At 45.1% G+C, this 16134-nt stretch overlaps 1 protein-coding gene across 1 annotated transcript; it reads left to right on the forward strand.

Annotated features, from left to right (window-relative positions):
• The first annotated feature begins 1665 nt into the window (after positions 1-1665).
• Positions 1666-7306, forward strand: LOC142219139 (natural killer cells antigen CD94-like). The gene is made up of 6 exons (XM_075288104.1): positions 1666-1756; positions 2295-2405; positions 3335-3454; positions 5104-5255; positions 6081-6193; positions 7189-7306. The coding sequence occupies exons 1-6, from the start codon at positions 1666-1668 to the stop codon at positions 7304-7306; spliced, it is 705 nt and encodes a 234-aa protein (XP_075144205.1).
• Positions 7307-16134: the final 8828 nt, after the last annotated feature.

The following is a 16134-nucleotide window of genomic DNA, read 5'->3' on the forward strand; positions in this document are numbered from 1 at the left end:
AGAAGTTTAAAGCCCATGGCCCTGTGGCTAACCTCCCTAGATGTGGACGAAAAAGAAAAATTGACAAGAGATTTCAACACAAGATTGTACGGATGGTGGATAAAGAACCTCGACTAACATCCAAACAAGTTCAAGCTGCCCTGCAGTCAGAGGGTACAACACTGTCACCCCGTACTATCCGTCGGCGTCTGAATGAAAAGGGACTGTATGGTAGGATACCCAGGAAGACCCCACTTCTAACCCAGAGACATAAAAAAGCCAGGCTGGAGTTTGCCAAAACTTACCTGAGAAAGCCAAAAACGTTTTGCAAAAATGTTCTCTGGTCAGATGAGACAAAAGTAGAGCTTTTTGGGAAAAGGCATCAACATAAGAGTTTATAGGGGAAAAAAAGAGGCCTTCAAAGAAAAGAACACGGTCCCTACAGTCAAACATGGCGGAGGTTCCCTGATGTTTTGGGGTTGCTTTGCTGCCTCTGGCACTGGATTGCTTGACCGTGTGCATGGCATTATGAAGTCTGAAGACGACCAACAGATTGTGCAGCATAATGTAGGGCCCAGTGTGAGAAAGCTGGGTCTCCCTCAGAGGTCAGGGGTCTTCCAGCAGGACAATGACCCAAAACACACTTCAGGTCAGCACTAGAAAATGGTTTGAGAGAAAGCACTGGAGACTTGTAAAGTGGCAGCAATGAGTCCAGCCCTGAATCCCATAGAACACCTGTGGGGGAGGAGGAGAGATCTCTTGATGGCAATTTGGAGAAGGCCCCCTTCACATCTCAGGGGGGACCTGGAGCAGTTTGCCAAAGAAGAATGGTCTAAAATTCCAGCAGAGCCTTGTAAGAAACTCATTGATTGTTACTGGAAGCGGTTGTGCGCAGTTATTGTGTCTAAAGGTTGTGCTACCAAGTATTAGGCTGAGGGTTCCAATACTTTTGTCCGGCCCAATTTTGGAGCTTTGTGTAAAATGATCAATGATTTGACTTTTTTTTCATTCTCTTTTGTGTTTTTTCATTGCAAGCAAAATAAATGAAGATATTAATACCAAAGAGTTTGTGCTTGCAATCATTTTCTGGAAGAAACTGAGTATTATCTGACAGAATTGCAGGGGGGCCAATACTTTTGGCCAACACTGTATATATACACATTTGATTTTGCTACATCCATACTAAAAACACAAATACATTATGTATTCTGTATGTATTCCTCAGGCCACCTACACATCCTCTGTACTAACACAACTGACCACAAGCTGTCAAAAACACCTCTAACTTGTTTGTGAGTTTAACACTGAAGAAGGAAATACCCAACAGAGAGGAAGTAGTGACATTTCTGAATTATATATATCACCTAGACTTTAACTATTTGGTGTATGTTCCAATTACTAGGCGAGTTTCTGACAGAAAGCTTTCATTTTATTCTCGCAAGTTCCATCATGGTTATTTTTACGTTCTGCATTGATGATATAAATTCTAAATAGTTTTTTGCAGAACAGCAATTTTATGGGTCCATATGACAATTTATAAAGGTAAGTCATAGCTGGATGGGAACCTGTTGTAGAAACTTGTACGCTGGCTATGATACCATTATTATTATTATTGTTACTATTATTTATTTTATTTATTTTCAGAAAATCTGTGAAGAAAATGCTCAAAAATTAAAATTCTAAATTATGGAGAGAAATATTGAATATGCTCTTCTAAATCTCCCTCTGGAGTCCAGACATTCACAGTTGGAAATTCCTAACAGAAGAGAAGTAGCTGGTAATGGTATATTACAATAAGATATTATATATATATATATATTATAGATGTATGTTTTCTGAGCAAAAATGAGGATAGGAGATGTGTGTATACAGTAGTCATATGTTTTGGGTTTTTTTATATGTACAACTCCAGTGCAAACCTATGTGTCTCTATGGTAGTCACAAACGATTAAATGAAATCAAAGATAATCATGTTTTTATGGATATGGAAATCCATCAGCGACTCTCGTCAATGTTTCTGAAACAAACCTCACGAGATTCTCCCATTTCTAATTAATACTAAAATATGTCTAAATTTCTTTGGGATTACATAAATACCTTATATAATATAATATAATATAATATATATATACTATTATATATTATATTATATTATAAAAGGTATTTATGTAATCCCATATATTATATTATTTGGCCAAAGGTTTGTCACAATTGTAAACGTGTATACTGTATCAAAGGTTACTGGGATACCAAAAAAAAAATATAATAGAAAAAAAGAAAGCAGTTTATTAAATGTGTTTTCTGTTATTTTACAGATTCAATAAGAGAACAAATAAAGAAAAAGAAAGCAAATTTTTGGAATGGCGTGATCATAGCTTTCCTCTTAATTCTCATCATTATTCTGAGCTGTGCGGTTGGGGTACTTGGTAAGATGACCTTTGACATTTACAGATTAAATGGCAGTAATTTTGCTAATGAAAAAATATAATTGACAATCATTCAATGGTATCAGCTCATCTACATCCCTGTCCATATTATAGGCAACATCCCATTCCGGTAGGTTAGGCCACCTTTCCCAAAGCCTTTGTATTAAGATAAGCCACAATACTTAGTCCATGATCAATAGTAATTATATATATATATATATATATATATATATATATATATATATATATGCCAAAACTGTGTAAGGGAAGAGACAGACACGGCCAGAGACCTAGCTTTGTCCAGTTTGGTTAACCAATGTAATTTATTGTAAAACCAGATCAACATAATTTCACCACATGCTAAGAAAAGCCTTGAATGGCTGCCAATCACAGCTTCCCCATCTCTCACAGGTGGCCACACTAGATTGTATATTCCTTAGTGTTAACTTATCACAAGCTCTTGTTGCTTTTACAAAAGCTTACATTGTGATCCACATAGCTGCCTAGTCCAACTAATAGGAAAGGTATAGAAGGGCACATCATACAACACTGGGGGCTTTCTCTCCTCTTGTCTTGGCTCCTGGTTTCTGCCCCAGCCATGCTGGTTTGGGTTATGGTTCCTCCAATCACTCTGCACAGTGGGGTCAGTTTTCCAAGCATTCAGTGCTAGAATGATTAGATAAAAACTATATAAAAATATCAGATTTTCCTAAACTATCCAATATTGTAGGACAATTTACAAAGGATTCCAAAGGACTGTACTGGACATGCCCACGATCATGTGCAAGGGATCAGCAGATGCCCATAGCAAAGGCACCATAGTATGAAGTGCCCCAGAATGCTCGTGATGGGCGATCCTACTGACAGTCTCCCTTTAAATATATTGTCAAAGCCTAACAATAAATATATTAATATAGATTTTATTTCAGTTTATCAAAAGGATTTAAGGAATGAGAAAAATGAAACAAGAAACTCCGAGTCTTGGGAGAATTGTTCATTTCCTACTTTGAGAGATCACTTGTGCGTTAAACATCCAAATGGAACAAAAGGTAAATTTTTAAATTTTATAGAAATAACAAAATTCCTACATTTGGGTTTTTCGGTGTGGCCAAGTCTATACATAAATATGAAATATAGTAAAGACAATTCGAGGGAATTCAGTCTAAGTCCAGCTTTCACCCTACTGAGCATGCTCAGACTTTTGGAGCCATTCACAAGGTGTGTCATTTCTCCTCTACTGAGCATGAGCGGTGAGGTCATGACCACCGCCCCAATTGGGCGGGGTCTTCCCTTTAAATAGTGTGAGTTGACGCCCGGCCGGCGCTCACACTTTGATTGAATTTTGATTGACTGAAAGTCCACAGAAGTTGTTAATGAGAGTAGTTTCAGGGATAGGCTGCAGTATTCAGGCAGGTTACCAGACTAGGCCTCTGCTTCGTTCTGTTAGTTAGGACATGTAAACCCTGTCAGCTCTTCACCAGTGCTAGAAGCGGTAGAAACTGTTCCAGCCTGTGGAGCTACAGCAGGTTTGGTCTCTGAGATAGCCTTTTTTAGTCTGTCAAACTTACTTGGTAACTCCTAGCTGTTGCAAGAGCATGCAAACTTCCGTGGTGACTCCTAGCTGTTGCAGGAGTACTCTTAGCTGTTGCAGGAGCATGTGTGTTTGCTGACCTGGGGTGAGTTAACCCTTGGCAGCCTTGTTTGTTTCAGCAGTACTGGTGCACCTGGCCAGTGAGCTTAACTGGCAGGGTTTAGTTGCACCCTGTTCATATTGAGTACATTCACATTGAGTACATTCACATTGACTGCCCGTGTTTGTTGCACTCTGTTCACATTGAGTACCGCGCCGCACCTCGGCCAGTGTTTGTTGCACCCTGTTCACATTGCGTTCAGACACAGCCGCCCACTGGGGCCTGTGGACCTCGCTGTAGTGTTCTACAGACTAGAGGTCTGCTGCAGTGTTCTGCAGACTAGCGGTTCAGTCGTTTAAAAAAATATTATTTATAGGGGACCTCACTGTAGTGTTCTACAGACTAGAGGTTCTGTCATTTAAAAAATATTATATATATATATATATATATATATATATATATATATATATATATATACAAAGAACCATAACAACGGCCTTCTCTTGCCCCAAAGATGAACCAAATTTCCTCTGTGTGCCTTAGCCCAACATACTTATTAACACTAGAACAATAGCTTCAGTTATATAGCAAATCTATGATGTGTGTTCCTGATTTATTAGGTGGCTAGAGCCTCTTGATAGTTCAGGCATCTTTTGTGTCAATCGGGGTCTCTGTTAAAACTGACAAAGGAAACACCATTCTTATGCTGGGTTCACGCTAGTGTTCGGGTTTCCATCCTTTAAGTCCCCCCAAAAGATGTAAACCCAGTTAGTTTAAAAAGCGGTTACATGCAGATGCATAGACTATAATGGGATCTGCTGGGTTTCCACTGATTTTACACTGAAACCAGTGGAGAGAAAAGTCCACCGTGCAATTTTTAGCCGGTTCTGTGGTGGACTCCAACACAAATGTGCACCTTGCTTTACTATAAACATACCCAATTATTGATGATGTTTTTAGGGGCGTTTCAAAACACAGAACAACTTTACTAAACATATCAATGCAGCAAAGCTGAAAGAGACCTGAACAAAAGAAAAAACGTCAGTCTATTATTATTCTCTTTTCAGAATGTAAACTTTGTCCTGTTAACTGGAAGGTCTTTCAGGAAAACTGTTACTTCATTTCTACTAATAACCAGATTAAAAGTTGGAATGATAGCGAAGCCTTTTGTAAAGAGATGAATTCTCATCTTCTGGTAATAGAGAATGAAGAGCAGATGGTACGTATGCTTATGGCAAATACATAGATGTATTACATTGACGGTCTTCATTAAGGCTAAGGATTTCATGTAGTGAGCTTCAGCAAAAAACAAGCACTATGGGACAAGCCAAGGCAACACATCTCATTTTTTCCCACAGAGTTTTCCTTTATACTTCCATTATACCTACAGGGGTTTACCAGGACTTATGTATTTCATCAATATCTGATTGTTGTAGGACCGACAGCAAAGACCCCATAGATCAGTTGTTTGAAGAGAGTGCAGGACTTGGGTGAGAGTTGTAGCTTCTTCCCTGGTGTCCATTGTGTAATGGATATGCTTGGCATTTCAGCTCAGACCCATTTATGTGATGCTGGCTCGTGTGCCTAATAAAAGTGACGTCATTGGCACAGGAAAGAAGCCGCAGCAATTGCAGCAGTCATATCAGACACCTGATCAAGGGAGATCAGAACAATACAAGTAAAAAGAGTAATCTAAATATAACAAGTAGACACAGACTATGTTCTTTCTTAAAGATAAAAATTGTCACAGACTAAATATGACCAAGTAGGCAATGGAAGACTCCTCAGAGAATCCCATTTGGGATATGGCAAATCAAGACTCACCCTTGGGGTATTGTCAGGTTGATTTGCATATGCATAAAAATGATAACCTCCACATTGCTTCATCCATTTGTGGCTATATAAGTATGTTTATGCTCCTATCTAAGGCCCCTAGACAGAACTATTATTGGTTTGGGAGGCATTTTAGACCTTACAGCCTTTGTCACACACTTTCCATAGTTTATTTTTATGCATCAGCTATATATTATTTACTTTACAGCAGACATTTTGGGATCAAATGGTTGGTAAAGATGCCAGTTACTGGATTGGACTGTATTTTGATGACATTATAAGGAACTGGACTTGGGTGAATTGTGAATCCTGCAAAGGCTTTCAGTAAGTATGTGTGTCTATAACACATGTCTATTATCTGTCTTTTTTTTTTGCATATTGTTTATACCATTCGCTGAAGCTCGGTTCATGGCAAGTAATAAAATAATAACTAAAGGTAAAATATCTGGAGCAGGAGATAACGTTACAGCAGTGATAGACTTATGTTGCTGCTAGTGACAATGTCATGTGTCATACTCAAAAACTTACTGTAGGAGATCTAAAATCAGCGGGGGGAATAGTCCTGCAAGGGGAACTTTTCTGTCAGTTTTATACAAAAACTTATAGTCTATGGGTTCTGTGGGTAACTGTGGGTGCAATCTGCTCTAAGTATCACCCTATTGAAGTCCAAATGAATAAAGTTGTCTTTTCCTTTTCATAAGCCAGGCTCAGAAAACTCACGCCACAAACAGTTTGTGTGTGTAAAGTATGTTCTGTTTAATTGTAACAATACAGCAGTATATAATACATGGCATAGACAAAGAAGGTTAGATTGGCATAATTAGCATAACATGATTGGTGGAGAAGTTGTAACAATAGTCCTGATGCATGTCTATTGGATAAGAAACTGGAGAGAGGTCACACTGCCTGAGGGCTGAGGAGGGTTGTGAGTTGTAAAAGACCACATGGTCTGAAATCTAAAATGGCGGCCGTCAGCACATGTCTCAAATACAAAATGGAGGCTACACAAGCTGACATACTCCACATAACCATCTTTTTAGTAGATAGGCTCTATGTTTTTTGTCTTCCCAAGTGAAACCAAACAATGGATAGACAAATGTTAGTGTGAACCTAGCATTACAAACTGGTTTTAAATGTCTAATCAAAAATGTCTTATAACGATATTGTCCCTGTCAACCAGTTTGTTGGGTTTTAACAAATAGATGGCAAATGTTCTAGAGTTACCAGTCCACCCTGCTCCCTTTTGCTTCTGACAAAATGCTCCACCGTTACTAAAAGACAAATTTTGACTTGCATATTGTCCTTCTTTCCATTACAAGGCTCGCCTTCAAAACCACTTCCAAAGAGAAGTGTGTTTTTAGATCATCCACTTATAACTCGGAGAACTGCAATAGTCTAAACAGTTGGATTTGTCAAAAGAAAGCCATAACGCTGTGAAGATGCTTTCAGAATTATATCAAGTATATATTTCATATTATTATTATATTTATTAAATGAACAAACTGTGTAATGTCTGTCTATATATCTCTATCTATCTATCTATCTATCTATCTATCTATCTATCTATCTATCTATCTATCCTGTTTAACTACAGATGTGTCCTTTTTTATTGTACTTTCTTTATGGATGGACATTTCCAGATATGTGTCACTCAGCTTTTTAATTCTCTCTAGCAAGATGCATATCCTATGTATACTGTGTGTAGCCACCCAGTTTATATTGTGTGTATCATAAATATTGAGGGTCTTGATTAGAGATGGCTGAAAAATATTTGATTTGCCATATATTTGTGGATCTCTCCACTTGATCCAATTCTGGCTGACCATTTTCGGCATGAACCAGCAGCGCTATTATCATACTCTGAGGTCTCTAGGCTGATGGCTGGTGCACAAAGATAATAATCACTTATACTCTCCTTACCTCACCTTTCCTGGGCTCCTTCATGGTGGTCACTCAGCATCCTCTTCTGGCCTCTGGAATGACATCACTTTCCACAGTGGATGACTAGATCTCAGAAGTCACATTGGCCAACATCATGATTCTTGTGTTAAACATTAGAGATGAGCGAACACTAAAATGTTCGAGGTTCGAAATTCGATTCGAACAGCCGCTCAATGTTCGTGTGTTCGAACGGGTTTTGAACCCCATTATAGTCTATGGGGAACAGATACTCGTTAAGGGGGAAATCCAAATCCGTGTCTGGAGGGTCACCAAGTCCACTATGACACCCCAGGAAATGATGCCAACACCTCTGGAATGACACTGGGACAGCAGGGGAAGCATGTCTGGGGGCATCTAACACACCAAAGACCCTCTATTACCCCAACATCACAGCCTAACAACTACACACTTTACACATTCAAAAAAACCTCTATCAAAGTGGGAAAATACCTGGAAACCTTCTTTACTCCCCAAATGGATGGACACAAACCCCAATTTAAGCTCAACAAACAGTAACAACCACCCCTTTAAATCACGTTCCCCATGACAACCACAAATGGAATAGGCAATGGGAATTCCAAAAGCCCTCACCCTTAACTGTCATTGTGTGTGTGTGTGTGTGTGTGTGTGTGTGTGTGTGTGTGTGTGTGTGTGTGTGTGTGTGTGTGTGTGTGTGTGTGTGTGTGTGTGTGTGTGTGTGTGTGTGTGTGTGTGTGTGTGTGTGTGTGTGTGTGTGTGTGTGTGTGTGTGTGTGTGTGTGTGTGTGTGTGTGTGTGTGTGTGTGTGTGTGTGTGTGTGTGTGTGTGTGTGTGTGTGTGTGTGTGTGTGTGTGTGTGTGTGTGTGTGTGTGTGGTAAGACCTTCCAAAATTCACTTTTCTAGCCCTTAACATGAGCCCTTCCAAACAAAGTTACATGACCTTAAGCTGAGCTACCAGCAGAGATTGAGGCCCTTGGCATGAGTAGAGCCTTGCACCAGCAGTGTTTTTGGCACTTAGGGTGAGTTGAGCCTTGTACCAGCGTGTGTCCCTTAACATCAGGCGGGCCCTAAGTTCTGCGCTTTGCACAAAAGTTCCACATTAACTAGGCTGAATGGTACAAAGATTAGTAGGCCCGAGAACCAGGAACAGGTCTTGCAATGGCTGTCGGATAACGCTTAAAGCACATTGTCCACCAGCCAGGCAGCCTCTACCTCCTCTTACCCAACAGTCTTGTCCTCCTTCCACCCAAAATTCCCAATCTTCCCAGAACAATAACCCCAACTGTCCCTGCTCCCCAGAGCTGTTCTCCCTTCCTTTGACTGTACCGCAACCTGCCCCTCCATTTCGCGATTCCACGGACCTAACAGACGAGTATCTGTGTCCAGATGCTCAAACACTAGAGTCTCCTCCATTCCATCTCCGGTCGATTTGGTGGCGGATGACCAGCAACCCACCCTCATCGACGAAGGATGAGACGCAGTTGCTGTCAGGGCAGCTAGTTGACATGCGCATTGTGCAGGAGGAGGAGGCGAGACAGGAGTTGGAAGAGGAGGTGGTGGACGACGAGGACACCGACCCCACCTGGACAAGGCGGATGTCAAGCTGGGAAAGTAGTGTGGATGTTGAGGCAGGTGCAGCACCAAAAAGGGTAGCTAGAGGCAGAGACATGTCCAGAGGCAGAGGTCAGCTGCTTTGCCGAAGCCAGGCCAGACCCGGAATGTCCGAAGATGTTCTCTTTTGTACCCAGCCCAGAAAAACTCCCCCATCGAGGGCACGTTTCTTGAAGGTGTAGAGTTTTTTCAAGGAATGCGCCGAGGACAGATATAGTGTCGTCTACACAATTTGCCTCTCGAAATCGAGTAGGGGCCCTGAGAAGAGCAACCTGTCCACCACTTCAATGCACCGTCATTTGGAATCCAAGCAATGGAATCAGTGGCAGGCAGCAACGGCAGGACAAACGTCGCTCGCCGTTCATGCCACTGCCTCTGCTCACAGTGCTGGCGATGCACTCCAGAGGACGAGCCAGGACATCACTTCATCTGCCTCCGCCACTTTGTTGACTTCTCCCTCATCCTCCCCTGTTTCTGTCTTATCTCCTTCTCCTGCACCATCAAAGGCACCATCAGGCGCTTCTTTACAACAACCCACCATCTCTCAGACATTGGAGCTCCGGCAGAAATACACCGCTAACCACCCACCCACGCAAGCCTAGAACGCCAACATCGCTAAACTGCTGGCCCAGGAGAGGTTGGCGTTCCGGCTTGTTGAAACTCCCGCCTTCCCGGACCTGATGGCAACTGTGGCACCTCACTATGCCGTCCCTAGCCGTCTCAACTTCTCCCGGTGTGGCGTCCCCGCCTTGCACCAGCACGTGTCACTCAACATCAGGTGGGCCCTTAGTTCCGCGCTTTGCTGCAACGTCCACTTGACCACCGACACTTGGACAAGCGCCTGTGGTCAGGGATGCTGCAGTGCTTATCTTTAATGACAGGCAGGGTGAATGTGGTGGAGTCTGTTCCCCGGGTGCAAACTGGGGTGGCCTATCTCCTCTCCCAGGCCAAAATTCATGGCAGGAGTAGACTGAAACCCTACGACGCTGCAACCTCCACCACAGCTACTAGCGGCAAACGCTAAAACACTGGTGTGGGGAGACGTCAGCAGGCGGTGCTGAAGCTCATCAGCTTGGGGGACAGACAGCACAGTGCCTCCGAGGTCAGGGATGCCATCCTGGCTGAGATGGCATTTTTTTTTCCCTGCTACACCTGGGGCCTGGCATTTTTACGCCTGTGATAATGGCTGGAACCTGGTAGCGGCTCTGGAGCTTGCCAGCCTCCAACACGTTCCATGTTTGGCCCACGTCTAACCTAGTGGTGCAAAGTTTTTTAAAAACATACCCAAATATACCGAAGCTACTGTTGAAAATACGGCGCTTGTGCGCCCACTTTTGCAAGTGCACAGGAGTCGCTGCTAGCCTAAAAACACTCTAGCAAGGCCTACATCTGTCCAAACACAGGCTGTTGTCCGTCATTCACACACGCTGAAACCCTACAATACCATATCTTGAGCAGGGTGTGTGAGCTGCACAGACCTTTGATGGAGTTCCATCTACAAAACCCAAGGGTTCCTCAAAGTCAGCTCCCAAAGTTTCTGCACCATGAGTTTCCAGGGGTGGCAGAGTTATGGCTAGGGGCAGAGGCATGGATAGGGATGATGTCTAGGGGCAAAAGCAGTGTGGATGTGGAGGCAAGCTAAGCAGGAAAAACTGGGGGTACAAGCTAAGGCATGGACTGGGGTGATGTCTAGGGGCAAAAGCAGTGTGGATGTGGAGGCAAGCTAAGCAGGAAAAACTGGGGGTACAAGCTAAGGCATGGACTGGGGTGATGTCTAGGGGCAAAAGCAGTGTGGATGTGGAGGCAAGCTAAGCAGGAAAAACTGGGGGTACAAGCTAAGGCATGGACTGGGGTGATGTCTAGGGGCAAAAGCAGTGTGGATGTGGAGGCAAGCAAAGCAGGGAAAATGGTGGCTAGAGGCAAAGGGATGTCCATAGGCAGCAAGGGCAAAGATGCAAAACTCTCCCGTTTCAAGAATTTTCCTGACTTGTCTCCCCACAAAACATTCCTGGGAGGAGGGCTGAAACACCACCCTCCTCCTCCTCCGCTGTTAGATTGACCCCAGCTACGAGCTGAAAACGCTGCAACACTGGTGTGGGGAGACGTCAGCAGGCTGGGCTGAAGCTCATCAGCTTGGGAGACGGACAGCAGACTGCCTCTGAGGTCAGGGATGCCATCCTGGATGAGATGGCAATTTGTTTATCCCCGCTGCCCCTGGGGCCAGGCTTTTTTGTTTTGTTGGAGGGCTCTGGAGCTTGCCAGCCTCCAACACGTTCCATGCCTGGCCCACGTGTTCAATGTAGTGGTGCAATGATTTTTAAAAACATACCCCAAATTAGCTGAGCTAAGGGTGAAAGTGCGGCACTTGGACACCCACTTTCCCAAGTCTACAGTACCTGGAGCTAGCCGCAATACACTCCAGCAAGGCCTACATCTGCCTGAAGCACCTACTGTTGTGCGAGGTCACCACATGCTCTAACCCTAGATACCGTATGTTCAGCAGGGTGTGTGAGCAGCAGAGACCTTTGATGGAGTACCAGCTACAAAACCCAAGGGTTCCTCAGAGTCAGCTCCCTCACTTTCTGCACCATGAGTTTCCATGGGTGGCAGACTTATGGCTAGAGGCACAGGCATGGATAGGGGTGATGTGTAGAGGCAAAAGCAGTGTGGATGTGGAGGCAAGCTAAGCAGCAAAAACTGGGGGTACAAGCAGCCGGTGGCATCATCACTGACAAGCACAGCTGTCTGTCAGCTGACAGGCTGACTTTCACCAAAATAAACAGACAATGGATAGACTCATCATATACATGTCAGTTACATGACAAATTTAGTGCAATTTGCAAGTCCAAGATGGTTTGGAGATCTGCGGAGAGGAATCTCACCACCTCTTGCGGGTGCCATAATTTGGAAGGCAAGCCCTGGGCTCAGTGGGTGAGAGCAAGCGCAGGATAATCGTCGTTTGGCCTGGCGGCCACTGCCTCTCCCACTGTTGACAGGGCTGGCGCTGCAGTCCAGACCAGCAGCCAGGACACCTCCACATCTGCCTCTGACACTTTGGGGAGTTCACCCTTATCCTCACCTTTTCCTGCCATTTCTCCTTTTGCCCGCGCCATCATGCGCCTCTTCCCAGCAACTCCCCATCTCCCAAGCCTTTCATTTCATGCTAAAGTACAGCGCAACCCACCCACATGCCCAAGGCTTCAACGGCCTCATCTCAAGAAATCTGGCCCAGGAGATGTTGGAATCCCGGCTGAGGGACACTCTGCCCTTTTTGGGCAGAGTGTCTACTGCACCACCGCACTGTGCCGTCCACACCAGCACTTTCCCCCAAACATGAGGCGGTCCCTAAATTCACGCTTAGCCCTAAAGTTCCATGTGACCAGTTACGAATGGACAAGTGCATGCGGACAGGGACGCTACCTTTCAATTTGGGCACAGTGGTTGAATGTAGTTGAGGCGTGGACCGGGTCGCAAAATGTGGTGGCCTGACTTGTCTCCCCACACAACATTCCTGGGAGGAGGGCTGAAACACCACCCTCCTCCGCTGTTAAATTGACCCCAGCTACGAGCTGGAAACGCTGCAACACTGGTGTGGGGAGACGTCAGCGGGCCGTGCTGAAGCTCATCAGCTTGGGGGCCAGACAGCACACTGCCTACAAAGTGAGTCATGCCATCCTCGATGAGACGGCAATGTGGTTTTTGCCACTGCACCTGGGCCCAGGCATGTTGTCATGTGTGATAATGGCCGTAACCTGGGATTGGCTCTGTAGCTTGGCAGCCTGCAACATATTCCATGCCTGGGCCACGTTTTTAACTCATTGCTGCTAATCTTTTGAAAAAGGTACCCCAATGTTCCTGAGCTACTGGTGAAAGTGTGGCGCTTGTGCGGATAGTTTTTAAAGTCTATAGTTGCCGCTGCTAGCCTCTATGCACTCCTACAACGCCTGTACCTGCTGGAACAACGGCTGTTGTGCGACGTCTCCACACTGCTGGCACTAAACATATCATGTGTTGAGCAGAGTGTGTGAGCAGCACAGACCTTTGATGTAGTTCCAACTCCAAAACCCTCGGGTTCATCAAAGTCAACTCCCTCAGTTGCTCAACCATGAGTGGCCATGGGTGGCAGACTTATGTGAAATCCCATCCCATCCATTGCACTGGACACGAAACATTAGCATGCGCTCAGCACAACTTCGGATATGGCAGCTGCGTTAAGCAGGGTGCAGGGTACAACACAGACCAGGCCCGAGCACCAGGAACAGGTGTTAGAAATACTGCAGCATCTGCCATTTCCTTCCAATTTTGGGGTTTTGGACCCGCCACCGACTTGTCTGGACCTAAGTGGGGATCATGAGACACAGTTGCCATCAAGGCAAGCTGTGGTCATGTGCGGTTTGCAGTAAGGGGGCAGTGCGCAATTGGAAGAGGAGTTGGTGGATGACGAGGCCACCGACCCCACATGGACAGGGGTGATGTCTAGGGGCTAAAGCAGTGTAGATGTAGAGGGAAGCTAAATCAACAAAAAACCTGGGTAGAAGCAAAGGCATAAACTGGGGTGATGTTTAGGGGCTAAAGCAGTGTAGATGTGGAGGGAAGCTAAGCAGCAAAAACAGTGGGTAGAAGCAAAGGCATGCAAAACTCTACCCTGTTGGAAGACTTATTCCTAGGTCTGGAACACGTTAATGGCCCCCCCTGGACAAATTACTGCCACTCAGGGGCCTAGTGTCACCAGGAGGGACAAGTATAGGCGCATGTTGTGGGAATACCTGGCCGACACCAGCTCTGTCCTCTCCGATCCCTCTGTGCTCTACAGCCTACACTTATTTTCTCATCTTTTTTTCTGAACTGCACATCTCTTGCCTGCTTCCTTTGGGATCTTAGAAATGGTGGTCCACTTCCACAGATGGTAACTTCAATAGACAGTGTAACGGGAGTAGCTGAGGGATCGCTGTCTTAACCACTTTTTGGCACAAAATTAACTTCCAAAGCCAAATATGGTGCAAGTATATGATGCAAGGACACCTACACACCTATCTCTGACACATTGGGGAGTTCACCCTCATGCGCCCTTTTGGCCTGCACCATCATGCGCCTCTTCCCAGCCACTCCACATTTCCCAAGCTTTTCATTGCAGGCAGAAGTACAACACAACCCACCCCCATGCCCAAGCCTTTAACAGCCTCATCGATAAACTGCTGGCCCTGGAGATGTTGGTGTTTGTTTATGCTTCTGGAGACCCAGGCCTTCCGTCAGCAGATGGCAGCTGGGGCACCTCCCTATGCTGGGCCTAGCCGTTACTACTTCTCTTGGTGTGCTGTCCCTGCCTTGCGCCTGCATGTGTCCCATAACATCAGTCGGGCCCAGAGCTCTGCGCTTTGCTGCAAGGTCCACTTGACCACCGACACATGGACAAGCGCCTGTGGTCAGGGATGCTGCAGTGCTTATCTTTAATGACAGGCAGGGTGAATGTGGTGGAGTCTGTTCCCCGGGTGCAAACTGGGGTGGCCTATCTCCTCTCCCAGGCCATGGCAGGAGTAGACTGAAACCCTACGACGCTGCAACCTCCACCACAGCTAGTAGCGGCAAACGCTAAAACACTGGCGTGGGGAGACGTCAGCAGGCGGTGCTGAAGCTCATCAGCTTGGGGGATAGACAGCACAGTGCCTCCGAGGTCAGGGATGCCATCCTGGCTGAGATGGCATTTTTTTTTTCCCTGCTACACCTGGGGCCTGGCATTTTTGCGCCTGTGATAATGGCTGGAACCTGGTAGCAGATCTGGAGCTTGCCAGACTCAAACACGGTCCACGCATGGCCCACGTTTTCCAACTTGTTGGTGCCATGTTTCTTTGAAACCTACACCATTGTGCCTGATATACAGGTCAAAGTGGGGCCATTTTCGTAAGTGAGAACTAGCCTCTGCTAGGCAGAAAACATTCAGAGCACACTCCTCTCATCTTCGCACCGTTGGCTGGCGGAGGAAGACGAGGGGGTTGGAGTGGCATCTGATGTCCCTATCCCACACGAGGCTAGAGGGTGCACTTCAGTGCATCCCATTGCTTCACCACAAATGGTGTGAAGGGGAGTGGAAAATGGAGGAAATGGAGAGTGACCCTTACAGTTGGGGCCAGCAAAGGCATGCCAAGTAACACACTGGCACACATGGCTGACTTCATCTTGGGTTGCTTTTCAACACATATTTCACATCATGAAGAACAAATAATACTGGATTTTTACAAGCCTCGAATCCCGGTCTAGGTCTAATGTCTGTTCCTTTCTTATATTAGGGGAGAGGGAAAAAAAATTACTTCAGTGATACGTTTAGCGTACATAGACTGACTATTAATGTGTATCCCACTTAGTGTTGTTAGGGTTACACACCGTCACAACCTGGCTAAAGCTTCTATAGCTGTTAATAAAGTCAACATAACTTTACGGTATCCAAAAAGACAGCTGGTACCGACAGAGAGCAAGACAAATGTCAACCAAAGCTGTGAGCTCTGAACACCCACAGTGACTTTGGCGTCATCATCATTATAAGGGAGCGGGTGGTAATAAATAACTTGGCAGTGCCTAAAACCCAAAAAGCTTATACAACTATATTTACATTAAGATACACAAATGACACTTTTCAGTAGCATGTCATGAGACAAGCTGATAAGCTCTTCCTTTGTGCAGTGCTATTTGAAAGTTAAACGCTGCCTTTATTTTAATTCTGGAGAAGGTGCAGACATTAGA

Source organism: Leptodactylus fuscus, chromosome 10 (genome assembly GCF_031893055.1).
Source record: "Leptodactylus fuscus isolate aLepFus1 chromosome 10, aLepFus1.hap2, whole genome shotgun sequence".
NCBI lineage: Eukaryota > Metazoa > Chordata > Amphibia > Anura > Leptodactylidae > Leptodactylus > Leptodactylus fuscus.

Bases quoted from the DNA above. Each gene is read 5' to 3' on its own strand.
- LOC142219139 (XM_075288104.1), top strand. From the start codon at position 1,666: ATGGAGAGAAATATTGAATATGCTCTTCTAAATCTCCCTCTGGAGTCC. The intron at 2,406-3,334 runs GTAAGATGACCT...ATTTTATTTCAG, and splicing joins CTGTGCGGTTGGGGTACTTG to TTTATCAAAAGGATTTAAGG. The intron at 5,256-6,080 runs GTACGTATGCTT...ACTTTACAGCAG, and splicing joins TAGAGAATGAAGAGCAGATG to ACATTTTGGGATCAAATGGT.